At 51.0% G+C, this 18058-nt stretch overlaps 6 protein-coding genes across 6 annotated transcripts; 3 read left to right on the top strand and 3 right to left on the bottom strand.

Annotated features, from left to right (window-relative positions):
• Positions 1 to 2331: 2331 nt before the first annotated feature.
• On the top strand, positions 2332 to 3123 carry ALTATR162_LOCUS3909 (uncharacterized protein; the record flags this gene model as incomplete). The annotated part of the gene is made up of 2 exons (XM_043311519.1): positions 2332 to 2647; positions 2690 to 3123. The coding sequence occupies 2 exons, from the start codon at positions 2332 to 2334 to the stop codon at positions 3121 to 3123; spliced, it is 750 nt and encodes a 249-aa protein (XP_043167454.1).
• Positions 3124 to 4447: 1324 nt separating this feature from the next.
• Positions 4448 to 5662, bottom strand: ALTATR162_LOCUS3910 (uncharacterized protein; the record flags this gene model as incomplete). Its single annotated transcript, XM_043311520.1, has 4 exons — positions 4448 to 4867; positions 4916 to 4964; positions 5015 to 5238; positions 5318 to 5662. 4 exons carry the CDS (start codon positions 5660 to 5662, stop codon positions 4448 to 4450), a joined length of 1038 nt encoding a protein of 345 aa, XP_043167455.1.
• Positions 5663 to 7652: 1990 nt separating this feature from the next.
• On the top strand, positions 7653 to 8249 carry ALTATR162_LOCUS3911 (uncharacterized protein; the record flags this gene model as incomplete). The annotated part of the gene is made up of 1 exon (XM_043311521.1): positions 7653 to 8249. One exon carries the CDS (start codon positions 7653 to 7655, stop codon positions 8247 to 8249), a length of 597 nt encoding a protein of 198 aa, XP_043167456.1.
• Positions 8250 to 8354: 105 nt separating this feature from the next.
• ALTATR162_LOCUS3912 (uncharacterized protein) lies at positions 8355 to 10001 on the bottom strand (the record flags this gene model as incomplete). Its single annotated transcript, XM_043311522.1, has 3 exons — positions 8355 to 8939; positions 8990 to 9729; positions 9785 to 10001. The coding sequence occupies 3 exons, from the start codon at positions 9999 to 10001 to the stop codon at positions 8355 to 8357; spliced, it is 1542 nt and encodes a 513-aa protein (XP_043167457.1).
• An 813-nt stretch (positions 10002 to 10814) lies between these two features.
• ALTATR162_LOCUS3913 (uncharacterized protein) lies at positions 10815 to 11692 on the top strand (the record flags this gene model as incomplete). The annotated part of the gene is made up of 3 exons (XM_043311523.1): positions 10815 to 10994; positions 11061 to 11497; positions 11605 to 11692. The coding sequence occupies 3 exons, from the start codon at positions 10815 to 10817 to the stop codon at positions 11690 to 11692; spliced, it is 705 nt and encodes a 234-aa protein (XP_043167458.1).
• A 982-nt stretch (positions 11693 to 12674) lies between these two features.
• ALTATR162_LOCUS3914 (uncharacterized protein) lies at positions 12675 to 14446 on the bottom strand (the record flags this gene model as incomplete). Its single annotated transcript, XM_043311524.1, has 4 exons — positions 12675 to 13563; positions 13615 to 13991; positions 14133 to 14237; positions 14288 to 14446. 4 exons carry the CDS (start codon positions 14444 to 14446, stop codon positions 12675 to 12677), a joined length of 1530 nt encoding a protein of 509 aa, XP_043167459.1.
• Between the last annotated feature and the right edge of the window lie 3612 nt (positions 14447 to 18058).

An 18058-nucleotide genomic window follows, 5' to 3' on the forward strand; every position in this document is an offset into this window, starting at 1 on the left:
ATAACGTTGAACTGGTGGGTAAGGCAAAAGCAGAGCTGATCGGTCCCAGCCCGCTGCCAATCTCGGATGCAGCAACGGCAGAAGCAAATGTGCCGCCTACGACATTCTCAAGCCAGAACCGAGATGGGGAGAAACGCCACCATCGTCAGGTTCTTGGGACTTTCAAAGTCCGGACTCCTCTGGTGCCAGGCTGATAGAGACAAATGGGTATTACTCGGCAGCATGGGTCGTGTAAATCTTGGGCATAATTCTACCCCTATAGACAGCCTCGTCTTCGCCGATATATGAAGGGCCGTTTCTGCCGACAGCCGTCGAGGTCAAAGATGAATCGTGGACGCAGCGTCGGCATGTTTGAAATGTCAGCACCAGAGGCTGAGGATAGCCGAAAGTCAAATCCCGTCCCCGCCGACTGTTGATCGATCATGTGGTTATCATTAAGCGTACGGGACGCGAAACTGTCTGTGGTGTACTTCAATTGCGGGTCAAGCGTGTTGCACGTTGGTGCTGAGCTGCTAACTCAAACGCTTCGTATGTGCCGTACAACGGTACACATGTAGCGCCAAAGGGTAGGTTCGCCGAAACTTTAGAAGTTGAGAAATTTAAGACTGAGTCGCAATCGGCCATCGGCAAAAGTGGACTAGTGTCTTCAGAAATTTCCTAAACGAGGTGTGTGCAGTACGATAGTCGCCACCGCAAACTCTCGAGACATGCTATCAGACCTCGTATAACATCGCGCAACCTGCTCTACATTTGGCCAGTCGATGTTAGCAAATCGCTCAGGCCAACAGCCCTGATCAGTGGAACCTTGATGCTAAGATCTAGGATCTAGGCTGCTTCTAGCGCCACGCGCTTTGGCCTCGCCGATTGGACTCGACCCTCAGATTGCTAAATTGACGTGATACGAGCTAGGTGGCTTCCACCTCAACGCAATGGACCCTGTGCATCCAGCTTGCGAACGGGATGTGTTTTCTTGGGGTCGTTCTTTTCTTCTTCCCGTGTAACGTCCTCGCCATTGCTTCCGAAGCCCTGGATCTGGAGAGTGCCTTTCATCGTACCGATAAGATGGGTTTAAATCACGCTTGCTGCTGTGTATATTTGCTAATCGACTGGACACTAGAAAGCCTGTGGTACCACTCCATATGCCCCGCTCCTCGGTATTCACTAGACTTTATCCACAAGCAGCATCTTCCTTGAAGAGCTTCCGTGTCACTGCAACGAATGTTTCAGTAAACGAATAGCCGGAGAGAGCGGGCATGTGTACGCGACGACAGCGGGAGGCTCAGGGAAAAAGTTGTTGTTTGCGTGGGCTGGCATGTAGCGCGACGCCTCTAACATATGAGTGTGTGTGACATGATTGGTGCATTGAGCGGCACATGGGAATCGCGCATGTCGTTCGCCCGCCTTTGCAGAATCCCATGCCCTCATCTCCGTCCCGTGCATATATGCGATCGTAGGCTTCGTTTCGATCTCGGTCCAGACTCCAGATAACGTGGAGGACTGACCGCTTCGTGGCTGATGCTACAGAGCCTGCCGTGGGAGTTGATGCAAAGCGGCCTGTGTGCTGAACGGCTGAAAAACGCGTGTGGGATTGAACAGGTGGGTAGCCGGGCCCGTGTGCCTCATCCAGCGACAGAGTCATCGATTGTAGTCTGAGTTTATGCCTTACCATTCCGTGGGAGTGTATGCGCAACTCGGTGGATGTGGAGCTAATGGTGAGCGATAGAGACAACTAGGACAAGTCGGCGAAGTCATATGAAAGAAACAGCTGGTGACACCTGCCACCTTCCCTAGTCCCCCATGACAACTGGACATAACACGATTGATTGCGAATCATCACCATGCTCTAGTAGTACCACTAAGTATATCTCACGACAGCGTAGAGCCCGCCAACTACTTGTCGCGACAGACTTTGCAGCGTACAGGGACGGTGTCGATTTCCAATGGCAATACCTCGTTCCTGTTGGAGAGGCCGAGTATTGCATTGCCTTCAGCGACTATTCATCACCCATTTCCATTTTACCTCTTCATTTTCCTTGCTCTCCACGTCTAAATCCTTCCATGTCCTTGCACCTCGTCCACACATGCTGTGGTGTTTCGTCGCCGTGATGCTTGGATAGGCGAGCAAACGTAGATTAACAGTGAACGAGACTTCGAGAGGCGTCCCATCTTCCAGACATGTTTGACGCAAAACCACTCTCAGCAAACAGGCCGATAGTCACCCAAACACTTCACTTCTGGTGTCATTCTCTCCCATTCTCACTCCATGCATTGCTTCACTCGCAGCTTCTTAGCGTACGCTTCAACTATACCTGCCGTACCCTGATCGCTCCGATGGATGCTAACGCTGGCCAGCCGCTCCTGCAAGCTCCAGGATTGGGTTTTCAGGTCCTCCACTACCACAGGTCTTCCTTGGACCCGGATTCTTCGATCATTGTGCATCATATCGGCAATTACCACACCTTCGTTCTAGCTCAAGCGGCAGCACTGTTCGAGCTACGGCGCACATTAAATGACTACCTCCGAATAGGATACTACGGCCGCTACTACGAAAAGATCGATTCCAAGCTTTGGGGACTGATCACAGCTTACAAGGAGAGTACGGTGCATGGGTATATGCTTATGCGCGAAATTCCGATGAACGAATTTCGTCTGGAGACGCTCAACGTGTAGGGTAACGAACGTGAGGCAGAGAAACGTCTTGCGGGAGAGGAGTTACGGTTCGGAAACTCACGTGGAGGCATCATCACCAACACGCAAGGAACCAGCACAGCGTTACCAGTCGTGAGGCTACCAGTCAAGCCACAACAGCACAAACAAACCGCAACTCCCAAACGCATAGCGAAGCGGGGAGAACACGTTGTCATGCCCGAGCCTGCTCGTTCGTCACCGCAATTTCCTCCGCCAGGTGCCAAGTACGACGAAGAATGTCAGCCAGAGTGGTCACGGACTCGCCTGCCATTGTTCGACCGGCGGGACGATGGACCGTTCCGTAGACGAGGTCAGACACCATACGCGCAAGTCATGGCCTTCTCGCCAGCCGCAACAGCCACACTTATCTCATCCGCAGAGTTTATCCCACTAAACTCTGAGCACAGCACGGAGGACGCATTAGCAACTTCCTGAGTGCGAAGCAACACATGGTACAACAGACACCGCCCGAAGTGTGCAAGAAGAGGCGACATAGTTAAAATGGTAGATGCGAGTTTAGAGCCCAGTGGAGGCGGTTTCGGAAGGGCTACCGATTGATCATTACGTATGATCATGATCGGAATAGGTTTCATTCAATACGTGATAAAGAGCTCACATATACGTACAAATTCCAGAAGCTGACCTCTTAGAATGCGGTTAATGTAACAGTACCGTTCTGGAAGTCAGGAAAGTGCTTGTAATGATGCTGTATCTGACTTTTTAGTCGCTTGATCAGGTCATGAAGCTTCATGCTCTAATAACAACGTCGCTGCAGCCCTGAAGCTCTTACCCAAGTTGTACCCATCCTGTTCTTACGTGGATCCCCTCTTTCCCAAACCCACCTCCTGCAAACTTTCGCCTTAATTATCCTTTGAATCACCCAGTCGCAACGATCACCTAGTCTGTCCTTCTCGTCCTACACCCTCCCCACTAACGACACTAATCGTAGCGCAGTCCACGAACATGTTCAAGCAACTCCTCACCCTGATCGCCCTTCTCCGCGCCACCGCCAGGACCCCTGGCGAGTGCGCATCTGGCATGCGCCACTGTGATTTCATACTTACTCTCACCACCATCGAAGCGTGTCATATATACAGCTAGGTTCTGGCTTCAGACAGTAAATCAGACACTTGCGCTGTCAATAATTAGAATGGGGAGCCATATTGCTGTAATGCTTAGAATATGAGGCATATGCACGATGGGGCTGAGTACGATGGTGTGATTGCTGATTGTGATGCAGCGAACTTTGGTACGCTGATATGATAGGAAGAGCACTCAAGACTTTACGAGAGAGCGGTCGAGTGGCTTGCACTAGAGGTTCGCTGTAGCCTCTAGGCTAGCACGTTGAAGTAATGAACTACACTGTGGCATCTACCAGTATCTGCTACTCCTGAAGATCCTCCTCACATCTACAATGCATTCGAAACAAGTGATGTAGTCTACTCAACCTCCACAATCTAATCGGTAAGTATCAGCGACTACTGCACGTTAAAAAGAGGGTGTGTGGGGTTCCACCGATCGACGCAGGTGTGAGTGGGGCTCTGCGGGAGAGGCGCACAAAGAAAAGCAACACAAAAATACACAATATGGAGCGACTACCCGGTAAACGAGATCTACAAAGATCTACGCGCCGAAACAGCAATTATACCAAAAATCACCGACGCATGGTCATGTGAGCAAACGTCAAAGCTTCTCCAGCCCTCTTAACTCTGCGTTGTCGACAAAAGCATAACAGGACAAAGAAATGACAGGACTTGATCTACGCGCGAAATGCCTTAGCAGTCGAAGCAACAGTCCACGTAGCATTTGAATGCCCCGGAAGCGTGAGGATCCAGTCTTGATCACCGATGTCCTCGATCACCTTACGTGGCACGCTACAGCTGTTCATCTTCTCCATGCTTTGTGTTTTCATAGACGAGCAGCTAACGTAGCATTCCTCGTCCATGATCTTCTGCAGCGAACCGTCCTTCCAGCCGAAAATGTAGTCGCCGTGGTTACCATACCCAGTATGGTCATCGAAAGAGTAGACAAAGGGCTGGCTACCATCTTCCGGCCAGAGTGAAGGGTCATTGAACGGCGCGGTCTCGTAGATGACCTCATACATGAGCTGGGGCATGCGAACGGGGTGAGAGGCTGGGCAGGGGCCTTGGCTTTCAAAAGTACCCGATACTGGATAGGCCTACAATGTGTTAGATGACATAATCTCAGTAGAGGCTGGGGAGTTTACCATGTGAGCCATGTGGTCTGGCGAATCGAGGTCTTTACCATTCCAACATCTACATCAATCAGCACCATCCCAACGTTAAAGGAATGCGCCACTGCTTACGTTGGAAATCTCAAGTTTACCATGATGCCTGCTGGGCAAGGTTTCTTGGGGAAAGCCTTGGTCTCCGGAAAGCGAGTGCTTGGGTCTTGTAGACAGGTATACGTGAGTTGCGGGTATCTATCCGCTTCTGCCTTTGTGGTTGCGGTTGGTGAACCGATTAGCATGCGGAAACCCGGCTGGAAAGCCTTGACTTTCGCCTTCTGTTGATAATCGGCAAGTTGGTTCTGCATGTAATATACAGTCTACAGAAGCGACACTAAGTCAGTACATGGTCCTTGTCCGATTCGTGTCTCCAGGACTCACCATGCCACCATTCTGACCTTCAAACCCTGCATTGCCTTTCTGACTGACGCGCTTGTAGGTACCGTTTCTTGCACGAAAGTAGAGTGAAGCCGTCCAATAGTTAGAGAAGTCGTCTGCGGGCTGGCAGGTGGTGCATGTAGACATTGTTGGTGGATCGTGAACATCCGGGCTCATGTTAGGAACAAAAGAGTTTCCTCCGATGATCTGGTGGAGATGAGCCGATGGCGCATTTCCGGGCTCGACCAAAGGGTCAAGACGGTCCACGACGAGCTGCGAGCATCCGAATCGGATGAGAGCATGGGTCGGGGCGACGAACGCCAGTGCGGCGAGGGGATTCAAGAGCATCTCGGACTAGTTTGCTGTGAACTGCAGACAACGATAGAGAGGGAATTCGTGCAAAGATATACTACGACTTATGTATGTTCTGAGAAACAACGACTCTCCGTAACGGAGCATATGTACCAAAAGACGCACCGAACGGCCCGCAGCGCAATGCATTGCTCCAATTGCAGTCATCGTCTAATCGATAGAGACATGGATGTTGCCAATGTCTTGCCTGGAATTTACATTGACCCCACCTAAGATATGGGGGTGGTTGTAAAATGCAGTGTACTGAGCAGCGCAAGTGCCGGATTTGATGGGCCAACGTTCATATGGGTTTTGTCAAACACATTGGATGCAATCCCCAGATCCCTGTTACTAGTAATTGAACATGAAGATCAAGCTCACAAATTGCCCAAGCTGTTATTATTTGATGGTCCATTATGTGAACATATTCGCTGATAAAACCGTATCTGTGAAGCTCCGCTCGCGCCATCCGGTAAGGAAACACAGCACCAACGAGAAAAAAAAATGGAGATACTGGCGAAGAGAGGGCTGCACAAGCCCGAGATCCACTCACATTGTTTACCTCGAAAGCATGCGAACATGTTATATGTAGCTGCATGTGGCACAGGATGAATGCGAACTTCAGCATGATTTTCCGCGTAGCCGTGTTGACCCCACAGACCGTGCCATCAGGTATATTGGTATGCGGGGCATCAGGCATGATAGCCATTTACTCCATTGAGCTCCGTTTCTTTGGTAATGCTATTGAGAGGCAGAAACAATCACAAAGTATAGCTATTCAGCTGCTGGCAGGATAGCTATGGGAATCTGGCACAGCGAGGTATTGCTTGATCCAGGCATGAGCCGCTCGTGGGCGTGGCGGAGGGCGTAGCGCGCATTGCGCGGAAGGGCTATCAGACATACGGCCGCGGATGCCTCTAGATAGTGTAGATGACATGTATGGCGATGACGCCCTAACATGAGGAGTCACTGCGGGATGGTAGGTGACAGGTGCGCGACAGAATGCTTCGCAACGGGATGCTTGTTGCGTCTGTCCCAAAGCGGCATGGTCAATCCGCAGACACGTGTCAGCCCAACTATCAAACTCACCGCTTGAGCCTCATTTCCATCGCGATCGTTCGCTAGATCCCAAAACCTGCAGAAACTGAGATTCAAATGCAGGACCGCACCAATGATAGCTCTTGAAAATCCAGGGCGCTGCACGAAGGATGCAAACGCTTATGTCTCACGTCGAGTCTGCAGCATGAACCCCACGCGCGGAGCTGCTCCCACAGAATGACTCTTATCATGCGTACGCGATCGTTGAGGCTGTTGACAAGGCTGAACTTGGGTGTAATTACCTTTTCCAGACCGCTCGGTGGTGTCTTCCCCATAGCGGTGTGTTGTCTGGAGTGGATCTTGAACCCGGGGCCGCGACTACATAGCATATAACCTGTACTTCGCATCTTGAGCACAATCGATACATATTCTTCCTCGCTTCAAACTGTCATATTCACTTTGTATTGCCTTCAGTCGAACACAGCACCAATGCCTATCATGTCGCCGCACGTTATCACTGCTTTTCAGCAGTACCTGAGATGGGACAACGATATCAAACGTCACATCGACGCGAAGACTCGCGCGAGAACAGTATCGATTACAAGGGGTAGTCGCGCTGCTTCCATAGAAAGACAAGATCAGACTATGTGGCGACCGAGTAATGTGAGGAGGAACTCGGCGTGGAGTGAGCGGTCGGTATAAGATGGGAAGTGTGGGTCTGAGCTGGAGAGGTATGTCTTTCACTTTCAGTTCACATATTCGAAGACACGTTTAGCATGCTTCACCCTTCACTATCACCATACGACAAACCTCGAGCCATGAGAGAACTTTCCAAATGGCAGCTTACTCTTGCTCAACCTCATCATCCTCGCAACACTTCTGAGAACAGAATTCTCGAGCATCACATACTAACAATCAAACTCAGAGCACTACGAGCGACTCCTACGACATGACCAACAACCCCTACCTCGACTACCTATACCAAGGCCAGTACGAGTACAAGCTCCCCAACACCATCAAGATCAACCCCAACAAGCAGGTTGGCGACTACAAGGCCTTCTTGACTGAACCCCCAGCCCAAAATAATGCGCCTCTGGAGACTACAGAAGACGATCCATACCACGTTCCCGCCTACTTCAATCTCAGCGAGCCAACTACAGACGTGCCCGCACAAGAAAAAGAAGAGGTGGAACTCGAGTTTGACCCTCCGCTTCGTCACTATGCTGAGCTCAGAGGCGGCTTACCAATTGGATATATCTGGATCCCACCAAGTTCTCCTGAGCCAGTGCCACGCGAGGCAACTCCTCAGCAAGACCTTGTTTTCGTCACTCCGGTGAGGCCAGTGAGGACAATGCCCATTACCAAGAAGCGCAAGAGCAAGAAAACCGTCATTTTCGCCTTCAGCCCCCAAAACAAGAAGCACAGGCGAGAGACCACCGCTGAGTACCAGATGCGATTCACCAGCCCGCTTTCGGAAGAGCTGTCAGACGCGCCTAGTGGTCTGCTGACACCTGAGCCGAGGAAGTTTGTACTACATCGCAGGTAGTTGGTGGGTGAGATACGTTGGGCATATATTGTCGGACAAGATCGAGCGGTAGATGGGGAGGAAAGGGGGAGATTACTACGTATATGAGGTTGGCTGATACCGGGGCTATAGTTGCTTCTTCCCATTTGCCTTCAATGCCATACCCTTTTGTCTCCTCACACCCACAAATCCTTCCAAGATACTAACCCACATCTGAACCAACATAATCACCATCCTCACAACGTGATCCTTCCATTCTAGAACTGGTTTCCTTCCCCGCATAAACTTGGCATCTATCACCTCCCACCCGGCGTCGCCTCCCAGCGCCTCCCCAACCTGCAACCCACTCCGGCAACCATCCTCATGGAAACCGTAACCCGTCCATGCGCCTGCGTACCAGATGCCTTGGTTTCCTTGGATCTCGTGAAGGCGATCTTGCGCAAACACCATGCGGGAATTGTACAAGGGGTGTCGGTATTGGTACGTTGCCTGGGTTAGAGCCGACGAGGGAGGGTGTGGTGGGTTGAGAGTGACGAGAACATTGTTGTAAACGTCGCGTGGGATATGCTGCAGAGTGTTCATGTCGTAAGTCAGGCAGACGGTCTCGAGAGCGCCCGAAGAAGTGGTCAGGTTCGCGTACGATGGTGTTTTGGGTTTGGATGTGGTGATGTAGTTCCATGCAGACCATGCTGTACGCCGTTGGGGCATGAGCTGGTATTTGTTAGCTATGCTTAGATATATCTGAAGTGTGTAAAACTTACTGAGAGATCGGAATGCAGGTATGCTGTGTTTGGCGTAGTCTCAAACGCATCCATGATCTCCTTCTCTGTCGCGGTCGCCTCATCACCTAACATCCACCTCGCCTGATCTCCATGACAAGCGAGTACCACTTCATCAAAAACCTCCGTCTTGCCCTCTCCTTTTCCGCCCAGTCGTAACTCCACTTTCCTGTTCTTCCTGGTCACAGCCAGAACCGGCGTTCCAAGATGACCTTCACAATTTCCGGCCAATTCCAAAACAGCGTCGATATATTTGCTGGACCCCCCTTCAACAGTTAACCATGGTGGTCTCTCTGCTATCGTACTGAGCAAGTGGTGATTCCACATGAACCGTACCAACGTCAATGCTGGGAATTCCAGCGCACACTTATCCGCATCAGTACTCCATACACACGCTGTCATGGGGATCAGATAATCATCTCTGAATACGTCTGAGTACCCTTCTCTTTCAAGATACTCGCCGATGCTCATCTCCGTGGCGGCGACAGCTGCAGGTGAGCCTGGATTTATGGCCAGAAGATCCAAGGCGAACTGGTTGAACCGGATGATGTCGAAGATCATGCGCCAGAAAGAGGGCTTGAGGGCGTTTTCAGGCTGCGCAAAGAGCGCGTTGCCTGATGTGCCAGACCATTCAAAAGCACCAGCGTCGCGAGAAATACCAAAAGTCATCTCTGAGGCTACAGTCTTGACTTGCAAAGCTGAGAGGAATTTTATGAAGTTCGCTGGAGTCTGTTAGTTTTGAGACAACGCCGGTACAAGTCTTGGTAGGGGACGAACGGTATGTAGCGGTGTTGAGAACGATGAAGCCTGTATCCACGGGCGTACTCTTGCCATTGTGCGTCCATGCTACAGTGTTTGTATGACCACCCAGACGTTCCTCTTTCTCGAAAAGATGCACCTCATGCTGGGTATTACGGAGCGCATAGAGGGCGCTCAAGCCAGATATGCCACTACCGACGATAGCTATGCGCTTCTTCTCCAGCTTGCCGGTCATGATCAACTAGCGCGTATTTGTGGCGAGTATACTAATGGCCAGGTACACGATATGGATTGACGCACCAGAGTGACGAAAGAAATTGAGCAGAGGAAAGAAGCTGCTACAAAGACGCGAGTCATGATGTCATCGATTCCAAACGGATGCCGTTTCGGTGGGTGCATGACTAGTGTCAAGAGAAATTTATACGTTCAAAATGTAGGCAGCGTAGGTATCACGAACTCTCATCTTGCTGCCCTGAGCACGGCAACTAGTAAAGACGTCCACGACATTGCACGCTGTCACTGGCTCCAGGGCAGGGGCCCGCTCTCATGTGGACACCGCAGATCACGACCCATGGCAGTATCAGAGTTATTGTGGAGTCGGCGTTGCAGCTTCGCATATTGCTAGCATGTTGAACATATGAGACGTTCGGGGACTGATGTGACACGGCTGTTGTACATACGGCAATGGAGGGACCGGAGCGCCACCTACGTAATTAGAGGAACAGCACCTAGAGCAGATTTGACAGTATACTTTGCCAGTATGGGAACATCAAATATATGGGCAAAGCAACAAAGAGAGGTGGAGATATGACAAAAGCATGGGAACTCATGTTGTACTGCACCCCCAGTTCTAGAACGGAATTGACACACGTGACACGGCAGGGATCACCTTGGCAAGTGCGTAATGCGCCTCATGAGCTCCGGCCTCCAGACTCAACGCTGCATTCACGAGCACATCCAACCCACGTCATACTCGCATTCAAAAGGACGATAGACATATTCAAACTTGTGCGACCCGAAACGTTGCCACCGCCTTTATACCGCCGTCATGTCCAACCTCATCGACGCCGATGCAGGCACCGAGCGCTTCAGCGGCTACGAGGCCGAGTTGAAGCTGGTGCAGGCTGACCTCAGCCAGCAAATAGAGCAGATCAAAGAGAGTAGCGGAGAGCCCAGGAAAGCCGCAATCAGCAGAGCAGAGCGCGCGCTGGAGGAAGCCGACGAGTTGGTGAGTTGCCGCCTAAGCATGCATGTCGCGCATCGACAACAACAACAACAAGACGTCAGAGACTAGAGTACTGATATGCGCACGAAACAGATTGGCCAAATGCGCCTCGAAAAGTCCAACATCCCCGCAAACCTAAAGTCCAAGTACAACGCGCGCTTTCGCAACTTCGAACACGACCTCGACACCCACAAGCGCAAACTAGAAACCTACACCTCGGACAAGTCCAAACTCTTCGGCAACCGCTACACCGATGATCCAGAAAGTGGCGATGCCCAGTTAGAGCAGCGCCAACAACTCCTCTCCGGAACAGATCGCCTGAACAGGTCGAGTGGAAGACTGAGAGAGAGCCAGAGGATCGCGCTGGAGACGGAGCAGATTGGTGCAGGCACGTTGAGTGATTTGCACAGGCAGAGGGAGCAGATTACAAACACAAGGGAGAGGCTACTGGAGAGTGAGAGCTACACTGATCGGAGTATCAAGACATTGAGGGGCATGGCGAGACGGTATGTATCCCTGCTACTTCCATCTGTCCCCTGCTCCAGTTGATGTGGAGTGTAGATGGATGCCCTTTTGATCTGCGCGACAAGTATGCTAACGAGTTCTGATGCAGGATGGCTACAAACCGCATCATTACGATTGCTATCATCACTGTTCTGGTGCTGCTTATTATCGCTGTCATCTACAGCAAGTTCAGATGATTGTTCTTACACACGAGAAGCGTTTCCGTTTGGCGTCTGGAGTATAACACGCTGTGCGGGTGGTTATTAAAGCTCAGGCTTAGGTATCGAATGCCATCCACATCTATCGTCTTGATAAGCAGCGATTTGCCGCGTTCATAGCACGCAGTTATCATCCAGTCAAGATGTATGCATATGTGTGTTAATTACTTTACTAAGACATTAGGTATCTAATTTACGCGTATTACATTACGTCTCCCTGCTCCCTATCCGCGATATCGCGGCAGTACGCAAACCCCATTCCAAGCCAGGAGCTATTACGATTAACCCAGACACCCTCAAACCCCATTACACGTTCTGAAGGAAAGGGTACATGCTATAAATCGCTCAAGAATAACACCGGTATGAGAAGAAACGCGCCGTAGCAGCGAAGACATAAAAGTCTAAAGCGAGCTTGAAGTAACATAAGACAATAGGAAAATGAGCGTGAAGCGAGTCGTGAGAGACATGGAAAGAGTGGCAGGACCAGCTAAGAGCAGTTTGTCAGAGAAGTGAACAACACGCCTGTCATGTTTTTAGCTTCCACCTGGTGTTGCATGACAAAAGCATGTCAAGCAAGGGGCGCATAGGCTGACTCTCTTTGCAAGAATCACTGCGGGCTGATACCCCGCGTTTGCGTCGAATCTCGCATGTTTCTCAAGAATGAGAGTTCGAAAGATGTATCCGTCGTCGTAGACACATAGGATGTGGTGATGTAGCAAGTGTGACGGAGACACATCGTAATTGAGAGTGACCTCTAAGCTGACAGCGCAGAGACTGTACCATTTTGACATGCTCGAAGCAGCTGTGCTTCGTGTCTTCCGGGCTTGTCTGGCCTTTGTTCTCAGACCAGAAGATGTCATGTCCTGTGGTGTGTTTGTACGTGTAACGAGCGTGTCATTTTAGTGTGATGGTTGTAGGCATCCGATTAATTTGGTAGGCGAAAGGGTCATCTAGAGCCCATTCAGTCTGCAGAACCGACTGGGAAAGGCGTAATAGGTAGCTGCTTATCAGCCCCAGGTGTTCGTGGCGGTAACGGTGAAGGCGTTCTCTGTCTGCTAGGTTGTCGAGCATGGGAACCCAAGGCCAAAGGCGATACCGTTCGCAGTGGGGCGGGCCATGGTGGGCTGAAGGGTGTGATTGGTGACATGCGTAGCGGATCAGGCCTTCCTTGGAATCGTGTAGTGGATCGTCCTAGTGTCGAGTTTTGTGTGCTTTGTGAACTACCGCTTGCATTGCGAGAGTGATTGTTATAGCTAGGTAGACGTAGTGTTGGTGGACGACTGCTGTTGGCAACAGAGAAACGGCCGCTTGGGGTGCGAGAGAGCGTTGGCACGAGGGGTTGAAGAGGAATGTCGCCTTGTACCGAGTCCGCCCTGGGCATGGTTGTCTCGAGCTTGAGGGTGTGAGAAGTACTTGGTCTCGTCGATGTCTGTGCTGTGCTGGGTCGTGTTATGTTGGTGGAGGTAGCCGGCCCGGTGATAGTTGTATACGCTGTGTTGGGTCTTGTCCTAGTTATAGTGGTATTTGGACGAGCAATGGTCGTTCGTGCCGTGTTCGGTCTCGTCCTCGTAGATGCAGTAGTAGGTCGGGTGTTCCCTTGAGGACCAGTTCTCTGCTTTTGGCGCTCGATATCCAAGGCTCGAATGTTAGTATACTGTGGTGCTGCTGAGAAGTAATGCGGCGCGAGTAGGGCGAAAAGAGGTCGCATAGCTGGTAAACAAGCACAGATGATACCGACATTGACCTCCACTGCAGATAATGTCGCATGATCCGTGTTGTCGAACGAGATATCTTTCGAGTTGGCTATATTGTCCAGAGTATATAGCCGGATGATGGAGACCATAGTGACGCTATCGGCACGTTAGCATTTGTTGGTTTTGCGATGCCTGATTTTGCCTCACCTAGCACCTAGCACAAACATAGCCACTAAACCTTCTCTCTGCGATTTGGGTATCTGGAGAGTTCGGACGATGGACAACGGCATGAGAAAGATCACCACGTCTTGTGTAATATTGACACCGGCGTTCACAACCCATATGATGAGCTGATTTATACAACGCCCATCCTCGATGGACTTGTCCCATGAAAAGGCGATGGGACTGCAAATGAACACACTTGAGAATGTTGCCCAGCCCCCGTATGCTACTACAATACTCAACATAGCGTAGCAGGCTATCCGGAAGCCTCGCACAGGAAAAATGCGGAGATATTGTACGAGGATGGAGATCTTTGTGACAGTGAGGGTAAGGTTATAAACCCACACGCTCGCCCAGAAGGCCTAACTAACCGTCAGTTGCAAGCCCAGAGACTCAAGGAGAATGAATTTTGCCCAACCGGCATGAGTTGTACATTGCGCCAGATACTGCTTAACATGTACAGTAAAGGCGCTGCCGAAGGTAAAGAGATTGTGGGAACTTACAGTACGTAGCGTAACTTGCTCATTGGTTTCAAGTCGCGCCCTGTGTTTGCCCAAACCATTCATTACTTGTTCTGCCGTCAGCACAGCAAGGGCAATGGAAAGAATCTAAGAGTGGTCAGTTGAAAGTGCACATTGGGCGATTCAGGTTTGCTTACCATAGCGAGCACGATGCACGCATCTTCAAGCCCAGCTCCCTTCGATATTACCAGCCGCGTAAAAAGACGTAGAAACACAACCAGGCCAGAAACGAGTGTGAAGGCAAGTACAATGATATTAACCCGGGTTCCAGCGGGCGTAGAGTTATTAAGATCCATGATGGCCGTAGTATTAGATAGACGAGTTGATAGAACGGAAAAGAGAAGGAAACCGAGACGGAGGACCTGCAAAGGCTCACATGGTTCAAGCCTTCATAATGGCTAATTCGGAGATGATGGTGAATTGGGATGTTCGCAAGCTGATCGTGATAGGAGATGCAGTTCGAGGTCAGTAGTACAGTACAAGATGGAGCCAGCCTTGGGAACGAACAGTGCTAGCAGATATGGCTCGTTGAATTGCAGGAAGAACAAGCGCTCATTGGTAAGGAAAGTCGAACGACATTGACCCCCGGACAGCTTGAGAGTGAGACGCCAGTCCCCGACGTTCATGCTGCATTTGGAAGCGCGAACAGGACCACTATCGCGTGGACTCTCCACACCATGGGCACGTTCCTGCAAAAACGACCGTCTCATACGTGACGATAGTCATAGTGTGCAGATCCCGCAGGGCACTGGCCTAATGGCGCCTTGTGGCGACTGGCCAGGCACTAGATTTGGCAGAGAACGTGCGAAAATAGTCGAAGAAGGGGGGTATAATGTCGCAACTATACCCTTAGGGTTAACTCGTGGCAGCCACCGTTAAGAACCGACCGAGTTAGGCTAGCTCTAGGTTGGCATGGCTTAGGCGGTGCTGCGGAACTGTTGATGTCGCATGTCACTGACTAGATGCCGCTTTTGACAGTTCTGTTTCGAAGGCCTGGAGAGTGTAGTACATATGCAAACATGTCATGTGGTGACTTGATTGTGTGGCGTGTGATTGAAGCGTCTGTCGCGCGCGAGACCTGCATGCAGAAAAATGGTTGGTCCAGCAAAGACCGCGTACCTGCATATTCCGTACTGGAAGTGTAGCAGTTCGGGTAGGATGGCGCAAGGCTAATGACCCTGTTGCAGATCTAGCCGAACGCAGACCGTGCACCGAAACCTTGATGACCTTCTTACGGGTCTGAAACGAATCTAAGGCTATCGGCGCGCTCCCCACCATATAGCGTTTTCCCTTGAGGCAGCTTGTGGCCATCTCGCACAATCTTGGTAGAGTTGACTAAAACAGAACTGGTTGATAGGTAGCTGACCTCGTTCGGTACCGTAGAAAGTCCAAATCACGCGACTAGCTTCGGCAGTTTGGAGCTTGTCTTGCTGTTCGGCTAGGGAACGACTGAGGCTGATATTCGGCTGCGCGAACACACATTTGAGTCACGCTGTGAGTGATATACGGCTCTTACCGGCCTCGGAGGTAGGTTGAGTTTGGCCTACTGCGAACTTACTTGGCTCACAATCTTCTTTGTATCGTTGGACGGTCGGCTGTCACTTTCAACACTCACGATTCAGGTCGTATTGAACAGAAACGATGCAAACGTTGATGCAACCGGACTCTCAAGCGGACAAGTAGTCGGATCTCCTTGTGGTCACCTACGTCCGCGAAGCTCCGAAGTAAGCTCGGCCTCGACTGTAGCCGTTACATTGCGATATAGGTGCGGCGTCTTAACGTCTGTGTAACGTCTGTGTAAGGCCAGTGGAGGGAGCGTCCCTCTAAAGGAAAAACACCATCTGGGTGAACAAGCAACTAAGAAATAATAACGGTAAGCTTCCGTATTGCGGTAGGGTTGGTGTCAAGGTTTCGAAGATGATTGGTCCTCGGTTTGATTTGCCGGGAAGATACTTTCTTATCATGCTGCCAAAAGAGGTCTTTGGAATCAGCAACAAACTGATCCATGGAGTGCATAAGGACGCAACTGCATAGAGATGATGCATAGCCAAGAGCGTCGCATCCGCCGCGGAAGCCCAGAAACGTTTTCGCCAAAGAACCAAGACGACAATTCTCAGCGCTTTTGCGACCTGCTGAATGGGCTACGGCACTTCAATGTGTACAATGTTCGTGGTAGTCACATGCACAGGGTCACGGATCTACTTGATAGTACCCATGTGTGGGGTACATAAATCAACACATTCCTTGAGACAAGCGAGGGTGCTTTTTCGCATGACTCAATGGAGGATTGTGGAGAGCCGTGTGAGGGATCGCCGTGTGATAGTATCAGTTGATGCGACGCGTAACTCATACAAAGCAAGAACGGTGCCGATGCCATGCCGGTGAGGGACATTGCGTTGTCCGGGAGCAGTACTGATCCACACTCATCTTCCATTCATTGTTAGTATGGGTATTCAATGTGAGTGCGTGAAAGAGCGGGACCGAAGAGCTGCCAGCGGCTCCGATACTGTGTAGCAGCGAGGCTCGCGATATGGAGTGACTGATATGCCGACCATCCATAAGTGATGAGTACTTTCAGCGCGGAGGTAGGACGTGGTGAAGACGCGCGCACCTCATGCAGACTGCTAGCAGGAAAGCTGGTGTCCAGCGTAGTCTTGACGCGTGCCACGTCGTGAGATGTAACGATATTGCAGTCAGGCCGGCAACGCCATGTTCGACTGTGGACAAGCCTTGGTAAGGCGAGGGTGTGCGTCGTCGGCGATAGCGTAGGCGCCGACAAACTCTTCTTCAATTAAGCGGCAAGCCGCAAAGATCAACGAAAAGCAGCGCAAAGCTAGCAATGGGTGTCAAAAATTCCCAGCCGACCCGAAGGCCAACTGGAGCGGTCATAGTTGTAGTTTTCAACTAGCAAAAACGCTACCTCGGACGAATCCTCACTGGTAAGCGTAAAGCCCGAGCACTTGGATGCAGAATAGAAAGGAGGACGAGGGCGGGCGAGGTTAAGTACTGGCAAAAGCAGCGCTAACGGCTTGGCGCGCTAACATCACATGACCGGGCACGTCCGTCCGGCAGCGGGTGAACGCCGAAGAGAGGGCTTCCAACCAACGGCGAACCGCAGCTCAATAAGGGTGGGTCTAGGCAGCAAGTCACGTTTTTCAGCCGGCGCAGGGTCTGCTTCATGGTTTCCAAGGTGCGAACGCAGGCTCGATGCATTCGAGTTCACATGTGAAGACCTCACCCATACCAGTCCACTTACCTGCTCACGGGCACCTGCAGCTTGGCTGTGATCCACCCACGCATACTGTACCCGATGCCCAAGTTTTACAGAGCTTGTTCGACCTATCACGACGGGCAAGGAGTGGCATGAGCGCAACTATTACGCGCGGTATGCGCACACTTCTATGAGAAGACACTTGCGCTTTGCGAGAAGCTTCTCTACATACGGACGAGTCGCTGTGAAAACCGAGAGATTGCAGACCCGGGTCATCGGCCATGCAAGGGTTGAACACAAACATCAGTTTTTGTACTTCCTCCTGATTGTTAAAGAAGGATACGCTAGTCACCGTTGCTTACACTGTCAAGCTAGCTCCTTGAGTTGAGCTCCAAGATATATAGAGTGCAGCAGCTCAGTTGCATAGGCTGATGCGCGACTGCAGAATTTCACAGGGGACAGTAATTGAACATCAGATGAAGCCCTGGCTTGGTCTACGACCGACATATGGTTTTGCGCGTCCGAGTCAGATTTGGAGCCATTTGACTCCATAATTGCTACGGGTTTTCTCTCCGTGTACTGCAGCATCGTCCAATGCAGGTCAGGAGCGCCACATGTTGCGAGGCTCTATTGTACCTTCCGCGGCGACTGTTTGTCGCAAAAGCTAGAGTGAGGGCGGATCCAACTTCCGTTTCGT

The sequence above is a fragment of the Alternaria atra genome, assembly GCF_907166805.1.
Source record: "Alternaria atra isolate CS162 genome assembly, contig: 23, whole genome shotgun sequence".
NCBI classification, from domain to species: domain Eukaryota; kingdom Fungi; phylum Ascomycota; class Dothideomycetes; order Pleosporales; family Pleosporaceae; genus Alternaria; species Alternaria atra.